Source organism: Trichoderma virens (assembly GCF_000170995.1).
Source record: "Trichoderma virens Gv29-8 chromosome Unknown TRIVIscaffold_6, whole genome shotgun sequence".
NCBI lineage: Eukaryota > Fungi > Ascomycota > Sordariomycetes > Hypocreales > Hypocreaceae > Trichoderma > Trichoderma virens.
In genome coordinates, this window is record NW_014013743.1 from 1,172,557 (window position 1) to 1,188,898 (window position 16,342).

At 50.9% G+C, this 16,342-nt stretch overlaps 5 protein-coding genes across 5 annotated transcripts; 1 reads left to right on the plus strand and 4 right to left on the minus strand.

Moving 5' to 3' along the window:
- Positions 1–1,890: 1,890 nt before the first annotated feature.
- On the minus strand, positions 1,891–3,311 carry TRIVIDRAFT_150786 (uncharacterized protein; the record flags this gene model as incomplete). Its single annotated transcript, XM_014101217.1, has 3 exons — positions 1,891–2,407; positions 2,762–3,018; positions 3,246–3,311. 3 exons carry the CDS (start codon positions 3,309–3,311, stop codon positions 1,891–1,893), a joined length of 840 nt encoding a protein of 279 aa, XP_013956692.1.
- A 2,398-nt stretch (positions 3,312–5,709) lies between these two features.
- On the minus strand, positions 5,710–7,936 carry TRIVIDRAFT_71348 (uncharacterized protein; the record flags this gene model as incomplete). The annotated part of the gene is made up of 3 exons (XM_014101218.1): positions 5,710–6,989; positions 7,110–7,252; positions 7,338–7,936. 3 exons carry the CDS (start codon positions 7,643–7,645, stop codon positions 6,199–6,201), a joined length of 1,242 nt encoding a protein of 413 aa, XP_013956693.1.
- A 589-nt stretch (positions 7,937–8,525) lies between these two features.
- On the plus strand, positions 8,526–11,127 carry TRIVIDRAFT_27992 (uncharacterized protein; the record flags this gene model as incomplete). The annotated part of the gene is made up of 5 exons (XM_014101219.1): positions 8,526–8,762; positions 8,834–9,523; positions 9,585–9,895; positions 9,989–10,336; positions 10,395–11,127. 5 exons carry the CDS (start codon positions 8,526–8,528, stop codon positions 11,125–11,127), a joined length of 2,319 nt encoding a protein of 772 aa, XP_013956694.1.
- A 932-nt stretch (positions 11,128–12,059) lies between these two features.
- On the minus strand, positions 12,060–12,570 carry TRIVIDRAFT_29370 (uncharacterized protein; the record flags this gene model as incomplete). The annotated part of the gene is made up of 2 exons (XM_014101220.1): positions 12,060–12,340; positions 12,462–12,570. The coding sequence occupies 2 exons, from the start codon at positions 12,568–12,570 to the stop codon at positions 12,060–12,062; spliced, it is 390 nt and encodes a 129-aa protein (XP_013956695.1).
- Positions 12,571–13,375: 805 nt separating this feature from the next.
- On the minus strand, positions 13,376–15,229 carry TRIVIDRAFT_200786 (uncharacterized protein; the record flags this gene model as incomplete). Its single annotated transcript, XM_014101221.1, has 1 exon — positions 13,376–15,229. The coding sequence occupies one exon, from the start codon at positions 15,227–15,229 to the stop codon at positions 13,376–13,378; it is 1,854 nt and encodes a 617-aa protein (XP_013956696.1).
- Positions 15,230–16,342: the final 1,113 nt, after the last annotated feature.

Here is a 16,342-nt window from a genome sequence, read left to right on the forward strand (position 1 = left end):
GAGGAGGAAGGGTACGACGACTGCTTGGGGAAGCTCTCTTATACCCATTCCATGGCCTGTCTTGTTCCTGCCCTCTTTCTCCTCTTTTTTTGGTGTATTACTGTCTACTACTCCAGGTATTACTGCTGTATTACTACAAGCACGCACTGCTATTACTACAGACTGCTACTAGCCGCGTCAAAGAGGTTTGCGGTTTCCTTTTTTTTACCCCCTGTTTCTACCCTGGGTCTGAGACAGGATAGGTCAACTGATGGGCTGAAGGCGGGGTTTACCAATGCCAATAACGCGTCTCTATTGGAGGCTCAAATCGAGGCTGTATAATTACTGGACGCGGGCCGCCTTGGGCAAGACAGCAAACATAATTGTGGCTTTCCCTCCCCCTCTTTTTCGGTCAGTGCGAAGCGATAACTCGGGACTATTGGCTCTATCAAGGGAGAAAAGAGCGCGGCAATTCTGGGAGCAGATCCGGTAGACAGGGTCTTGTGATAGGCGGCAGGACAAATGGGCCACTGGGGGGAGATGCGGCACTGCACTGCTACCACACCAATGATTCCCTCCCTCCCCATACTCGATACAACCTGGCGACTTGGTTGCTTACTACTGGATCACGATTTGATGCGAGAAGGCCAGAATAAGGCCATTCTGGCATGCATGAACATGTAGGTTGCTCTCCATACTGCTCGACTTGCATGTGTCTGGGGAGACGAGGGATGAACACGTGTCACGCATAGATAACGAGCGTCTGCGCGCGCAGAGGTGTGCTCAGAGGATTGGAAGTAAAGGATTTTGATTAACTGCAATGCAAATGCAACCAGATACATACAGGATATGGGGGTGGGTAGAGAAGAAGAAAGAAAAAAAAGGAATACCAAATCCAGAACCGAACCCAGAACCAAATCCCACCAGAACCTGGTCCTACCCAATACCTTTCCATCCAAGCGGACGAAGCTCCAGAAGTCGGCGATTCCTCGATTATCGGCCGATGTCAACGCGTCTTGTTTGTGCTCATTTGCTTGCACTTCTATTCTGTCTCTCCCAGTGGCAATCCTGCTTGGCAATTGTGTTCAGTCGTGATCAGACGTGCTCAGTCATAGCCTGTAAGTTGCATGTAGTAATATGGGCAATCCTGGTAACACCTAAACCAAACTCGTACTCATTGGACTGAATTCGAAAAGCGGGTATCAGGTGCGGCTGAATGTCTTGTCTTGCTCATCTCTTTGTCGTCCTTGTTTTGCTTTTTTTTGTTTTGCGGCTGAAACACCAAGCATCCTCCGATGAGGGGAATATCCAAGGCAGACGAGACAGATGCAAGGATGTTGGACGCCTTTTTTTTCCTCCTTTTTTTGTCTTTCTTTTCCTTTTTGGCAGACGCATGACGGTGGATGCTAATGTACTCGTACGAACAAAAAGTCCCAAACATGGATGGTAGCAGTACATGCTGCACTCAGTGCTCCCTACATGTACGAGGACTGGCATGATTCATGTCATGCAAGAGGAGATAGAACGCCTCTTGCTCGTACATGTGCGGAGTAACGACACTGCTCGCGTAAGTATCGTAATAGGGTCGGAGCAGATCGCCCGATGCAAGGTGCCCCGGAACATGCCCCGAGTCGCCAAATGGCTGACCACATCCATGAGAAAAGAGACAGGTGGTTGAGAGAATCAAATCAAATAAAAATAATCAGTGCAGTGTAGTGCATAGAAACCCAAAAGCAACTCCCCGCAAATATACGCCAAGTCGTGATGCAACATTTCAAATGTCATGATACAATTCGCTCTCGCTCTCTCCGGCCCAAAGAGGCCAAGAATATCAGGCTCCCGGCAATCCCCTCCACATTCCGGTCTCAACACTTCTCCTCACCTCCTCGTCTTCCTGCGTGTCTCATTTGCTTACAAGAGATCGTCGGAGCCGCTAGCGACGCTCTGCTCAATGGCATAGTTGATGTCGCCCTCAGAAAAGACAGGCCCCTGCCCGTCACATTTGGCCATTCGCCTCATGTGCTCGGCCACTTTGCTGACATCCACCAGGCCTCGCTTGTACAGCGGGTGCTCCAGGAGGAAATCCCAGGCGGCACCCGCGGCAAGCAACCTGTGGCCATCGTCAGAGGTGACTATACGGTGCGAGGGGAACTTGTTCTTGTGGCCCTCAAGCACATTAGTATAGAAATCGGTAGGTGTGTATGTCATGGGCCCCGTTGTTAGAGGCTCGGGGGAGTGGGAGCCGTTCTGGTTCTGGTTGATGGCAGAGGTGGCCCGGAGAATCTCGTTCTCGGTGGACATTCTTTGCAAATCTCGTCGGAGGCGCTCATTTTCGTTGGCGGCTTCCTTCTGGGCGGCTTCAAGGCTTGCGAGTTTGGACTCGAGGTCCTTGACGTGCTTTTCTTTGCGTTCGCGGAATGCTCTTTGACTGCAGGTAGAAAACAAGGTCAATCAACGCTGGAATGAAAAGAATAGAAGAAAAAACGAGCGTTTAGCCCCCACTGGGGGATTAGCGGTGATCTGCAGGCCATGGATTGATTTTTTCTTTTTTTCCCTTCAAGAAAAATTCATTTTGACATGCTTCTAGGTAGCAGCAAGGGAATTGGGATGGACGTTGGAAAAGACTACAGAGTACAATGTGCGGAATGCATCTATGGATAGATTGATCCACAGCTCCGTGGTTTCGATGTGACTCTAGGAGATGCCGGGTACCCGAAACGGGATGCAAGGGCCAGGAAAGGAAACAAGGACAGAGGGACAGAGACAGAGAGAAACCACATACGCAGCTCGGTTCTGGGCCTTTCTTCGCGACTGGGCCGGGGTCATGTTATCATCGTCGTCGCTGCCGCGAATCTCGTCGGGATTGGCCTCCGTCTTGGCCGCAGATCCGGATCCGCCATCGCCTCGCGTGCTGCTGCCGCTTCCGTTGACGCTGCCGTTTGTGGACGGGGAATGCGGCTGGCGGCCGGAGCCGTGCTGCTGCTGCTGCTCCTGGTGATGGTGTTGCGGCACAGGGCTCGGCTGCTGGCCAAAGGCCGGCTGGTGATGGCCGCCGAATGTCTGGGCATAGTCAAATGCGCTGAAGTGGTCGGTGAAGTTATCCTGTAGATGGAGCACGCAGTGATTGAGTCAGCATCAGTCAAATGTCAGTCATTCGAGCGCAATGGCTCGATTATGGTGATTAGTCCTTCTCTCGTAATGCTCAAGTAAGGAGCGCTAAGGCACGAGAATCTGCGCTTCGGGGGAGTGGGGGACCACAAACTGACAGGCGGGGAGGTATTGCTGAAATCGTCCGAGCCAGCTGATTGGGAGTGTGAAGGCGTCAAAGGCATAAAAGCCCCCGGAAAGGCCTGGTGAGTGCCAAAGGCGTACTGGGCTGCGAAGTCCATGGTGGTTGTTGTGTCGGATTTGCTGAGAGCTGCGATATCAAGCTGCAACTGGGGTGTACGGAGTTATGTACGAGACGGTGGCCGCCACCCGGAAAGGGAAAACGGGGGCGAGGGGAGTTGATATGGGGGCTCTCGGTTCCTTCAAATGGTACTCGGGCAACGCCACTCCTATGCCTTATATGGAGGTACGAAGTATGTATGGTATGTAAAATAATAATAGGTGACGAGTAGGGAATAGAGAGGTAGGATTAAGGTAGGATTCCGGGGTGAAGAAAAGGGAGAGCCTGTTTTTGGATATCTTGGCTCGCGATGTCCGCACGAGTAGTGATAGTGCTATTCTCTTCAACACTAACGAGAGGACATTAAAAAGCCAATACCAAGCAGTAAGAATTAGTCAAGCGTGTAGTGTAAGTGTGTGTAATTCCGACACAGAAGAAGAGAGAATCAAGACGGGAACGGGAACAAGAAACGAAGAGAAATGGAAGAACACGACGCTGCCCGACAGCGAATGACAGCGAGACCTGGCCGGAGACCCGGCAGCCTCTTCGAGGCCTGAGGGGGCTGCTACGGTACCAAGATGATGCTAGCACGCATAAGAAGTATCTTGGATGCTTAGGGATTACCGCGCGGGTAGCAGCCACATGCGTGTTTTGCACCGTTTAGTTGGGGCTAAGCTGATGTGGTTGCTGGCTAGAGGCGACGAACTTGGAGTTGTGGATTTCTTCAACGCCCGGTTAAGCCTGTGGCGCCACACGCAGAGTTGCTTCTTGTTCCCCGGAGAAGCAGGAGAAGCAGACCGCCATTAGCAGTCTTGTCTCTTTGTCTCTCTTGTCTCTTTGGTCGGGCTCATTCGTGAATGTCCGCTCTTCTTATCCTGACCCTGCCGCTAATGCCGCTAAAACACAGGAAACCACTCTTAGTGGCTGGAGGGTCGACGAGCTTGACGAGGTGCAGGGGTGGCAGGCCTTTTGCAATACGGCAGTTTGATTCAGTCTGACTGATTTGAGATTTTGGAGCGGCCCCAGCCCGCTTTAACTTGCTGACCTGGTCCTTCGAGCCTCGGGTGTCGCGAGCGGGAGGTGGGCGCAAGGACCGCTTTTTGATTTTTTTTCTTCTGTCTCGTATGGATCAGCCAGAATAACTCTATCAATGTCGGAAGATTTAGATGACAGAGAGACAGAGAGAGGCAACAGACGGGGCAAAAGGCAGTTTCCAGAAGAGTGAAGGACGCGCCAGGGAAGAGCTAGGTAGGGGAAAAAATCATCCCCCTTCCCCTCATCCCAGTACTCGTAATCGCCGAACTCGAATCCTTCCCCAAAGTCGCAACCCAGGTCCGCGGTTTAGAAAAAAAATCCACTGTGCAGGCTTATTTTCTTCCGGGCGCCCAAATTTCCGTATGTGCCCAAGAACGGAGCGCATAGTTGCGTGCGGGAATATTATTTTCATCAAATCAAAACCCAATCCGCGCCCCTTAGCATCTCCAAGCGCAACGGTCACAAACTATTTCAACACAGCCATGTCAGGCTATTTGAAGATTCTTACATGTTGGTTGACATAAGCAACTGGGGAGCGCTGTTTCCTTGAGCGAAAAATTCGGGTGCCTGAAGGATTATGCATCTCGACCTTGTAATTGTGACTCATGCTCCAAGATCCATCGTCCCGGACTCTGGACGCCGTAGGGCTGAATGAAGGCGCGCTGTGACTCTCTGTTATCTCAAGTTGGTTGAGGCAGACTTGGACGAACTGTTGTTCAATCCTGACTAACAACGTTTATTCTGAGCCGAATCCTTCGAGAGCGGGGGCCGAGTTATTAACTAGCACGGCGATCAGCATGGCGTTGCATGGGTCAGATTGCCTTTGTGCCTTACTCATAGGAACAAGTTTAGATCTTTGGTCTGGATCGAAGTCCGCCCTGCTGACTCGGCTGCCTTACTTCCGGTAGCCTGTTGATCCTTTCTCTTGTCCAACGATGATTTGCATGGACCAAGGACGTGCCCGAAAGGAAGAGAATCCATGCTGCAGTGGCCATACGAGTTTGGGCATAGTAGGAATATGTGAGGTGTCTGCAAGCAACATCCAAGGGTGGCTAAATGCCTGTGTTGTAAAGGAGAGGAAAAGAATAGAACGGCTTCCAACTTCGATAAAGCAGGAGCTCTTGAGATGGACTTGCCATACTCATTTCATCATCCAATCAACATATCCGATATGGTGTAGTGGCTAACATCGCTCGCTCTCATTAAGTGTGCCGAGCAGCCCTGGGTTCGATTCCCAGTATCGGAGAAGCAATTATTCTTTTGCTACAATTTCGATTTTTTTGTTAGAGTGTCAAAAAATAATGAGTAGTATCGCAATCGAAAATTTGATAAATCGAGGTTCTAACTATTGCATCTAGGTACATCTGGATACATGTAGCCTTCCACCAAGCCCGATATCTATTACACACGAGGATACATGAAAATATGCTGGAAAAAAGAGGGAAAGCGGAAAATATTCCTAAAAACGCCCCATCATTTTGAAAAGCTCAAGTGAGTAGCTAACATCAAATAATTCTAAACCTCGTGCTGAAAGAGTTGTCTGCCACCGGTCTATATAAAAATCCCCTCATCTGTCTTCCGTATGTAGGCCTCGTGCCTGTATAGTCTGTATGATCCGTCATGTCGCGTTATAAAGTCTTGCCTTTTCTTTCATTTTCTTCTCCATTCTTCTTGCCATCCTCTCCAGTCGCCTCCTTTTGAAACTTTTTCCCCTCTTAAATCACATGGTGCCGCACTGTACAGCGTACCAAGCATGCTTGGGTACGAAGGTGTTCACGTCATCTCGAGCCATGCCTTTAGTGGCTCTTAATGCCATTGGGCTTCGACACAGCTGCCTCGACGTGAGGGTGCTTGATTGTCAAGCACCAGATGTCGAGATAATCGCAGATGGTAACAATGACATCCACAACAAAGCTTCCATACACACCAAATGCAGTGCCAAGCATGAGGAACACAAAGGCGGTTTGGTAGATGTCGTCGCCAAGAGAGCTAGGCCAGCCGACGCCGTAATTGTTCAGCAGGACCGGGCCAATAGAATCAGCAACGCCAAAGCCGATGAGGACGCCGAGAATGTTCCAGTAGGGGAAAGGCATCTTGGTGAGGTGCGCAGTAATCATCTGCCCGACGCTGTATGAGTTGACGAGGCCGGCGAAGAGGGAAAAGGGAATCAGATGGTGGTGCAGGATGTTTGGCTGCAGGTAGAGATAGGTAATAATAAGGCCCCAGACAGCGAAGAAGGGTAAAAGACCAAGCAGGGCGCCTCGGGAGCGGTCACCGCGGGCACGGCGAGCACGGATGACGTTGACGGACGACTCGAAAGTGTTGAGGCTGGTCACGATGGTGCCCTGGACCATGTACCACTCGGTAAAGGTGAGCTCGTAGATGAACTCGGGAATGCCCAGAGACGCAGGAACGCCAATAGCACGCAAGGCACTCTGCTGCCAGATGTGCGCGCCTCCCATGAAGCCGGTCAGGGCAAAGACAGAGGCAACAATGAGCACACCCTCAACGGGTCCATTGACGATTCCGAGAGTGAGCGTCTTGGTGTGGTACTCGTCCCAGGTCTGGACGTAAAAGGTAAGGAGAGCTGGCCGTATCGATTAGCATCTTCTTGTTCATGCACCTGTCCCTCTTCCGATCCTCCTTGCGGAATTGAGTGGGACTGATGGAGGGGAAGTGGAAGAGGGGCGGAGGGGAAAGGCCTTACAAGCAAAAAGAGTGGCCACAGTCTTCCAGCCCTGTCCCATATTCTGGGATGCGGCAAAGATGAGGACTTCCAGAGTTGTGTTAAGAGCGTCGACACCGTGGTCAAAGAGCTCGCCGAGGGGTCCGGATTGCTTCGTTCGTCGTCTGTATAGATTCGTCCCCAGGTATTAGCCTCTGGCAATGTTTGACTCCCAAGAAGCCATAGGAAATAGGGAATAAAAAGACTCACGCTTGGGCACCATCCACAGCGTCAAATGTCTGGTAAAGAAGCAAACCAATGGCCCAGCTGTAGTAGACCCAGCTCGGGCAATCCTGATCCAGGGTGGGGTTGTACCACAGCATGGTCAAGAAGTTGAGGACGACGAACATGAATCCCGTCAGGGTGATGAGGTTCGGCGCCATGTTCATCGGGAAGCAATGAATGACAAAGTTGGTGTAGAAAGGCTTGAGGATGTATTTCGAAACCAGAGACCGGTCCACGGCAGAGTACTTGTACTCCTTCAAGGCCGGGAGGTTGTGCTGCCGCACATAAACCATCTTGTCCTGATGCTTCTTATTCCTGAGCTTCTGTTTCTGGTTCTTTTCCGTGCTCTAGTGATTTGAGCTTGGTGCTGTCGCAATTGCCAACACCCCGTCTCGGCGCGTTTTTGTTTCGTCTCGATCGGTTGGGTATTAAGATTGCATCGGCTTAAATCGGGCGGACACGAGGGTTGTAAGAGGGAGCCGGGCTTTGATATTCTGGAAAGATGCAAGAAGCCAATGAACTGCAAAACAGGCTGTCGCTGCAACAAACGGAATCAATGCAAGAGGCAAAGATGCTCCTCGCGAGAAAAACAAGGTTGGGCTAGGAAACGTCTCCTTGGCCTAGTCGCGTGTCTTGTTGTTAGTTTAATGACCAGGATGAAGTAATGGTTGCCAGAAAAGCAGAGACTGGCTGTCACGAGGAATTTTTGGGCGCACAATCGCTGATGTCAATTTTGCAGCGCTTGCGCCCTAGTCCGTTCTAGGGAGGCCTAAAGGGGACTAGCGGGTCAGATGGCCGAGGATGTCTTTGTTGGAAGCTTCACAGGCTTTGCTCGGGCTATTTATTAGTGGGAACCCTCGTGCTTGTACTATTAAAGCAAAGCATTGTTATAAGCAAGCACTGTATTACGGGTATCCAGATTTTTAGCATGGCGGGAGCGTTGTAAGTGCACTGAAATTCAAATGCTCGACTCTGGTGCTGGAGGTATCTTGGGCGCGTCCTCTGCCATGCTTCCTTCCTTCCAGTGTTCAGAGCCCAATTAGAAGGCGGCTGAGCTTGACGTCATAACTGCGTACTGTCATTTTTACTCCTCGTAGACGTGCTTGTTCAACTCCTCACCGCCATGAGACCCGAGCAATGCAACTATCGTGAATCACCAGCTAGAGCCAAAGCATGGAGCCTCGCTCCAGCAATTCTAGCAACTCCAGCAACTCCTCCAAGCCGCACCGGCAGTTTCTACCTGCAGAACCTTCGAAGGGCGCAGTACCTAGAGCAACAGGTAGAGCAAAAGCCAGGGCAGAGAGCAAAAAAGCAGCCGGCACCCAAAGCCCAGGGTCTACGCCAACCCAGCAGCCCAACCGCATCGGCACCAATACGGCATGTGTGCCATGTCGTAAGCGCAAAGCTCGGGTATAATATTCTCCCTTTAGCCATACATTTTATATATTTCCTATTTGCTGTCAACTTACACTCTGTTCAAGTGCGATGAGGGACAGCCGCTGCAGTGCTCTCAGTGCCTCAAGAGAAACATTCGGTGCCAATGGCCGGATGTCGAGTCCACCAGGATAACCAAGGCAAAGTACGCCGAAATGAGGGAAAGATCTCAAATATACGAAGAACTCTTTCGAGTCATGCAGACAAAGAATGATGGCGTAGCCGCAGGCTTGCTTCAACGCGTGAGGAATGGCGCAGATATTGCGTCTCTCGTTCGCTATGTGCAAGACGGCGATCTTCTTGCGCAAGTCGCACTTGTTCCGGAAACTTGGACTCGATTCAGCTTCCCCTATGGTACAGAGATGCCAAGTTTTCTTCTCCAACGCTACAACCCATATCTTGACACCCTCATCTTTCAGGGACTCATTACCCCACCGGAGCCACAACAGCGACGTCCAGAAAATCGTACGGGTCTGTCTGGCCTTGGAATTCAGTATCACGTTCCGTATCTTACAGCCGACCTCGTTGATCCTCAGATTGACGAGGCGAGACCTTCTCAGTGGACACAAGTGGCGCTAACTGATGATATGCTCAGGATACTTCTGAAGTCATATTTTTTATACGTGTACCCCACACTTCCTTTTTTCCATAAGGACTACTTCCTCAAAGATATGGTTGCCGGCGGGAACCGGTTTTGCTCGTCACTACTAGTAAATGCCGTGCTTGCAGCGGCTTGTGTGAGTCCGGGGTCAATAGGAACATTCGCAAAATCTGCAGTGCTGAGTTTGATTCCTTTAGCACGCATCCAATAGGGTATCGAGCCGTACCGAGTACTGGAATCCAGATACCCTGCAATACAAGTTCTCAGCCGAAGTGAGGAGGCTCAGAGAGCTCGAAGCAGACACTGATTCTTTGACAAACATCCAGGCTATGCTTGTCATGTCCGTAACCTATAACATGAATGCAGCCGACAGAGTTGGGTGGTCTCATCTGCTGCAAGCTGTTGCCATGGCAGAAAGGATGTGCTTGTTTGAAATGCCACCTCTCTCTGGGTGGGACATGCGAATTGCCCGTACTTTTACCTCGTGGGCAGTGTTTTGTTATCAGGCGTAGGCACTGCTTTGCTTCTTCGTCCTCTCCTCTTACTCTGTGAGCGGTGAGGCTTTCTTTGGCAACATCAAGCTAACCCATGCCGAATCCAGCTCATATTGTTTCCACTTCTTTCGTCCGCCGCTCCTTGCAGTGCCTCCTACTAACTACTTGCCCGACCCAAGGGTGCAACGGGACTGGTATCCGAAAACCCGGATACGCTATCCGCTGACCAAGAAGCCTATTCTTGTTCCTCATGCCGACTTTATCAAAGCAATTGCGGAATTTCGTATCATTGTGAACGATCTAGGTGATTCTGTCTTTCCACATCCAAAGACCCAGAACAAGCTATCACTGCAAGAAACTTTGTCGTTCTACTCAAGATTCAAACAGTGGTACCAGAGTTTGCCGCTGTCATTGTCCATCAAACAAGCCATTCTACCCTTTCAACTTTTCGTTCAGTATGCCTCACTCTTGTCCCTCTTGGGTATCTCTCTGGAAGCTAATAGCAGCAACAAGCCTGCACTATTTTAATATCATCCTTTGCTTATTTAGCCCGTTTGCGGATACCGACAAACCAAGCATGGGCCCACACGGGGCACTTGGCCAACTTGGCGAAGAAACCCCAGAAGAAATAGTACTGGAGTCGAGAATTGGGCTCGAGACTGTCTGGAGACTGTACTATCTGCGGCATGGCTTTGAGTTTTACGATCCGTGCCTGTTACAAACGCAAATTCTGCTTGGCTTTATGAGCTCTAGAGCTCTGTCTCGATCGTTAGAACTCACACCTGAGCATGCAGAACTCTTCCGGTCTACCGTGGTGCTTGCTGGCAAGGGTTTGCACGACCATGCGAAACAAAGCTTTCTTGGAGACACGACGTTTTGTCTACTCAGGGACACGCTGGACCCGGAACATGTTCGACTCCTGAAAGACTACGTCGGCATTAGTGAAGCTCCCGATGTAGAGAAAAAGAGGCTCATTGCTAAGCAAGTTCACTCAGAGTACCCCATCAGCACCGTCAGCATTGCTGAGGACCCTGACAGTTACAGAGTGGGTAATATTGTTGCTGCCTATAACAATATGAGCCTTGAGGATGGCCTTGCAGGGGAGACAGGGGATGAGGCAGAGGATGAGGAAGAGGGCGGAGCAGAGGACGAGGCAGAGGACAGTAGGCACGACGGGCCTAGTGAAGAGTCGTCAATGCCTCGTCCTCTGCTCTGGCCAAATTGTAATGAAGACGAATATATATAGACACTGGATGGATCTCATGAAATGGATAATTGGGGCCGCACTGGTTAGATTGTTTTATGGCGGCGGGTTTGGAATTATAGCGACGCGTTTGGGAGAATCTTGTGCTGTCCAGGTTCAGGATTTTCAAGGACATGTATTTCTTGCTGTCGATTGCTTTTCTCTTTACGAATTGAATGAATTGCCTGGTGACTACAAATCTGATTACCTACCTAGGTATGTAGATTTCAAATTGTTAAAACCGGCAAATTGTGCGCTGATGTTGACATGTACCTAATGCATGAACGTGAACAAGGTAGGAAGTCGCGACTGCCGCATGTCTGGCTCTTACAGCAGCTGCCTGCACCCGAAGCGACCGTAAGCGAACAGCTGCCCACTATCGATCGAACGCTGCAATGATTCAATCCAACTTCCATCTTCCGTTCATGTAAATGCAAACACCCGTGCTCGATGGCGCATTGTGTATTGCGCATTGTTCATTATGATATCTCGTTCAAGGTGAGTTTAGCCAGGTTCGTATTGGTACCTCTGCAGGATGCGCGCAACGGCCTTCAGAAAAATCATGCATCCTCTGACAGCCAGGGCTTCGGTCACGCAATAGGTGTGTCTTGTCTCGCACCCAGCCTCTACACATCGCCGCTCGGATCCTGGATTCAAAGCAGTTTCGAAGACGCTTTCGTTCTCGGAACATGAAAATAATCCCCAGAGCTGCCAAATATAGGTATCATCGCACTCAGCCCTGGACAAAAAGGGCAGTAGGGCATGGTGCGAATGGCATCCGCAACAGTAGCAGAATCACCTTGGCAACTCCAGAGACGAGCGTCACGGGCGCTCCATCCCCATGATTATTGTGAATCCGCTCTGCGATGGTGCCCTTCCTTTGCCTTTTTTTCCCTCCCTTCAAGGTGCAGTAACAGCCGTCCTTTCATCTCCTACTAACACTTGCTCGCCACATGGAAATAGTCCTTCTGCTCCGCAATCAAGCCGTCTCTCCAGCTCAAAAGCGACACCCCCCTCATCACCACGGCATCTCCCCTCGTGACCCCCAAGGCGGACGAGTTGCGCCTCGCCGTGCACCGCACATCGCACTCCCAGATGACCAAGTCAGGCGTCCCGCTGATACATCGCGTCACAAACTCGACGTCGCCATTTGCCTCGAACAAATCGGCGTAAAAGGCCCGGATCTGCCTCTTGTTGGCGTTCACTAGCCCAAACACTTTTTCAGAAAACAAAAAGGTCAGCCTCATCTGCCCCGCCCCCAACATCCCCAACACAGGTCTTGCGCAAAATCAAACATTTCAACAAAAGGTTAAAATGAACCAAACAAAGAAACTCACAGTGGGCTGTCAATTTGGCGTCGTCCGCATACAAGTCCAGAATAGTGTCCAAATCCAGGCTGTTATATGTCGACTCCAGAATCGCAATGACGCCGTGCGCCGCAGTCATGATGCCTCAACCGCCCTACAGTTTGAAAGGGGAAAAGGAAAAGAGAAGTATTCGCTTTTTCCCTTCCCTCCTTGGAAAGTGACAAGCACCAAAAAAAAAAAAAGGTCACCAGCTAACTTCAGCCCATTTCCGCCGCCACAACGCGGGAAACCGTCTTTTCTTTATATCGTCATACCAGTAATTCACGGGGCCCCTCGAATCCGGCAGCTCCACTCTCCGTTGCCCGTTTTTATCGCCAGGAAGCCAAGAACAGATAAAGGTCCTGGCCAAAGTGCTTAAAAAGCCACGGTCCCATTTTCCCCTTGTAGATTTTCAACCTTCCGGCCCCGTTCGCATCGCGTGGTTCGATGCTCCAAATCGGCAGCGGCTTTGGAATCAATCTGCTTCCACCCGCCCTCATTGGCCCGTTCCTAAGAAGCCCTTCCCACTCGGGAGTCACTTCGCCCCATTTTAGGATTTAGTAATGCTACTCCACGGCCATTGTTGTCCCCATTTTTCGGAAAGACTGCAAGAAGGGAACAAGTTGAGATCCACCCAAATGGTAACACACGGTGATATATTATGGATTATCGACCTGCCAAACTAATATTCTGGGATTTCCATAGAAGGTACTCGGCCCAGCATCCGTATTTTTCTCTCGCAAATCGATTTCCCCAGCCTTGATCCTGTTCATCCAACCCTTTCAGGGTTAAAAAATAAAAAAGTCATCCTGTGCAATTATACCCATAACCATTACCACTATAACTGACCCGCACCTATCCGGTAATCTTTCCCCCGACCAATATTACTTCTCCCTTGGTAACAATCAAGTAGCCCTGCTCAAAACTCGGTCCAAGAGCGCGAGGCCGTCCGTAACGTCGTCGTCGACAAACCTGATTGGCATGCTGCAAGGCCCATCTTCTCGAGCCGCGGGGCTCTCCTTTACAGCTTGGTTGGGACGTCCCTCTCCAACTGCACCGTAAATATGCTTTGCTACTGGCGGGTTGGTATTGTGGCTGGTAGGCTGGGAGAGCACTTGTGCCGCATCAAAGTCACCCAGTAAACCAGTTCCTGCATACCACATAACGTTGAGTCGCCAATTGTGTTCTTGAATCTCCCGTACGGTCAAGCGTCCTGGATACCCCAAGGATTGGGGAAACATTGGACCTAGGGGCTCATCCCATTGCTCATAGGCACAATACATTTCTGGCTGCCAGGGTGTGTGAAAGCTCCCTGGAACCCCCGGGCCAGATGAGCCAGAGTAGCCCTGTCTCTGGGTAGCAGAATTTGCGACGCTTGTTCCACCCATTTCATAGGCTGGGCAAGTACACCCGTACACATCATCAGCGTTGCACCGTTGTTCTTGTGGCCAGTCGGGCTCGGAATTGATGGTCAAGTACAGCAGAGTATTAGGAGAAATCATCGGGTTCTCCTCATACTCAGGGGGTGGGCTCCGGGCAACTGCGGGCATGCCGTTGTACGTGTTCATGGACAACTCGGGGGCCGACATGTATTCCTCGTCCTCTGCGACGGAGTCTTGGGGAGTCGATGGCACGGTGTTGGCCACCCTGACAGCAAACGAAGGACGATCCTCTTCAGCTTCATTGAAAAACCCTTGAGAGGCTACCGATCGAGTCGCGAGTGCTTTGAATGTCGACTCGAATGTTGAAGGGCGATATTGGCGCTGACCAGGAGGTCCAGCCGTCAAAGGTTTGGGCGCGCCTGGGCCTGTGGCGAGATGCATAGACGCTGAAGGATTGAGATCCGTTATGTCACTGTTTGTGGAAGGGGTCGAGCGCCGGGATTCATATGCACTGTAATAGGTACCACTTGCTCCAGCTTCGGATGCCATCTTTCGAGATCTCCATCGACGGTCTTGGGTTCTCTGGTAAAGAGCGCTGGGTTCCGACAGAATAGGTCTGAATCCGATTGAGGCGTCTTCACTCGGGGGGTTTGTTGCTCTACCAGGACTGGCGTTAGGGTATGTGAATGGGGTGCTCAATCTAGATGGGCCACCGCTCAGGTTGCTGCCCGCCTTTGGCCTTGTCCCCCGAAGAAGCGCCTTCTGAGCGCTCTTTTGGTTCGGGTTCGGGTACGAAGCCAGGTTTTGGAGAGATTTGACAGTCATGTTCATTAGGGCGCTGTTGACAATGTCGTCGTCGTCATCGCTAGAACTGCCATTATTGGTTGCGACCGCCTTCCCCTTGCCGTTATCGAAGAGAGAGACATGTGGCGAATCAGCTCCAGCATGGAGAGACGCATTGTGCGGCCTGACGCCATGAAATGACATTCCGGGTTCGTGAGTTGGGCTGACAACAGGGCTAACTGCACGATCATAGTTTTGCTGCAAAGGACTATACTGTTGAATGGCTGTAGCTGCGGGCACTTTGGTACTGGCGTCAGATCTGAACTGTGCGTCAGACAGCATAGATCTGGGAGTACCAAATTTGGCGGCATCAAGAGGGAATCCACTGGCTTCGGAGTTCAACTTGAGCAAGCGACCACGACGAGCGGGAGGCTGGAGCCGCTGCGAGGAGCTGGGGTTGTAGATTGTCCCGGCAGTTGTATAGGTGGGCTGAGACGAGGCTGAGGCTGATGCCACAGGTGTTGGGGAAGAGAGTGTCGGGGAAGAAGGTTCCTCATCCACCGCTGGTCCAGATGGCTCCGTATCCTGTGCCATACTGAACGACTGCTACTTGTCGAATAAAAGGATGTAAAGTGCGACAGAAATCGAAACTAAGGGAAGGTCCATGTTAGCTGCGAAGCGAGCGAAGCGAGAGACGACACAATTATGGTTTCGTGAGATCGCTCTTGGGAGATCAGAGCGCCAAAGTGAGTTCAAAAATAGGCGATGGGAGAGCAAAGAGACAAAGAGAAGGGTTGGATATACGATTCAAAGACGAGGCGGGCGGCTCGAGTTCAAGCCGCAGTCAACCAATTGACCAATCAAAGACGGAATCGAACAGGCAATTAAATGTTCAAAGCCTGCTTTCTCTCCAAGATCCTGTCTTTGCCCTCACGAGTTGCCAATGAATGAAACAACAGTGAGGCGGAAAGACCCAGCGAGAAATAATGCAAGAAATCCCGGCAACCCAGCGAGTCTGCAGAGAAGATGGCCAAGAGAAGATGGCGAATGAGGGGGGAGGAGTGACGAGGAAGAGGAAAACGAAAAAGTAAGAGGAGAAAAAAATCGAGCAAGTGGGAGCGAGGGCAGAAGGAGAGGTGGGATAGGCAAGCGGTAAGCGGATCGAGGAGAGAAGTCCTGAGGCACAACTTTTGTTGGGCTCCTTCCCTCGATCACTCCAAGGCGAGCAACAACTGGAGTGGCATTACCTAAGGCAAGGATCGTTTGGCTTACCTATGATTCCCAACAGGAATAGCTTTGATGAGGGAATATATATCTGCAAGTTTCCAAGAAGAAGGAAGATATTCGAGAGAAAAGGAAACACGGCGCTGCAAGTGATGATGATGCGCAAAGGAGAAGGGTAGAGGTGGGGAGGTGAGGTTGGGGAAGTGAAGCCAAAGTGAGGCCAAAGTGAGGCCAAAGTGAAACCAGTGGGTGAACAAAAATAAAGGCAGACTGCCACCAAAGTGAACTCGAAAAGCTGCCATCAAAACTCAAAAACTGAGTCCAATGTAGCGAGCTCAACGGACCCAGTTATGTCTTCCTCTCTCCAAGGCATCGTCAGTGAATGGGGCCTGTTTAACCTCGAGGCTAAGAGCCCCAGCCAAGAGCTCCAGAGCCTCCATGGGGTTCTTCAACAAGCCATTCCTGTGATAACTCCCTACTTGT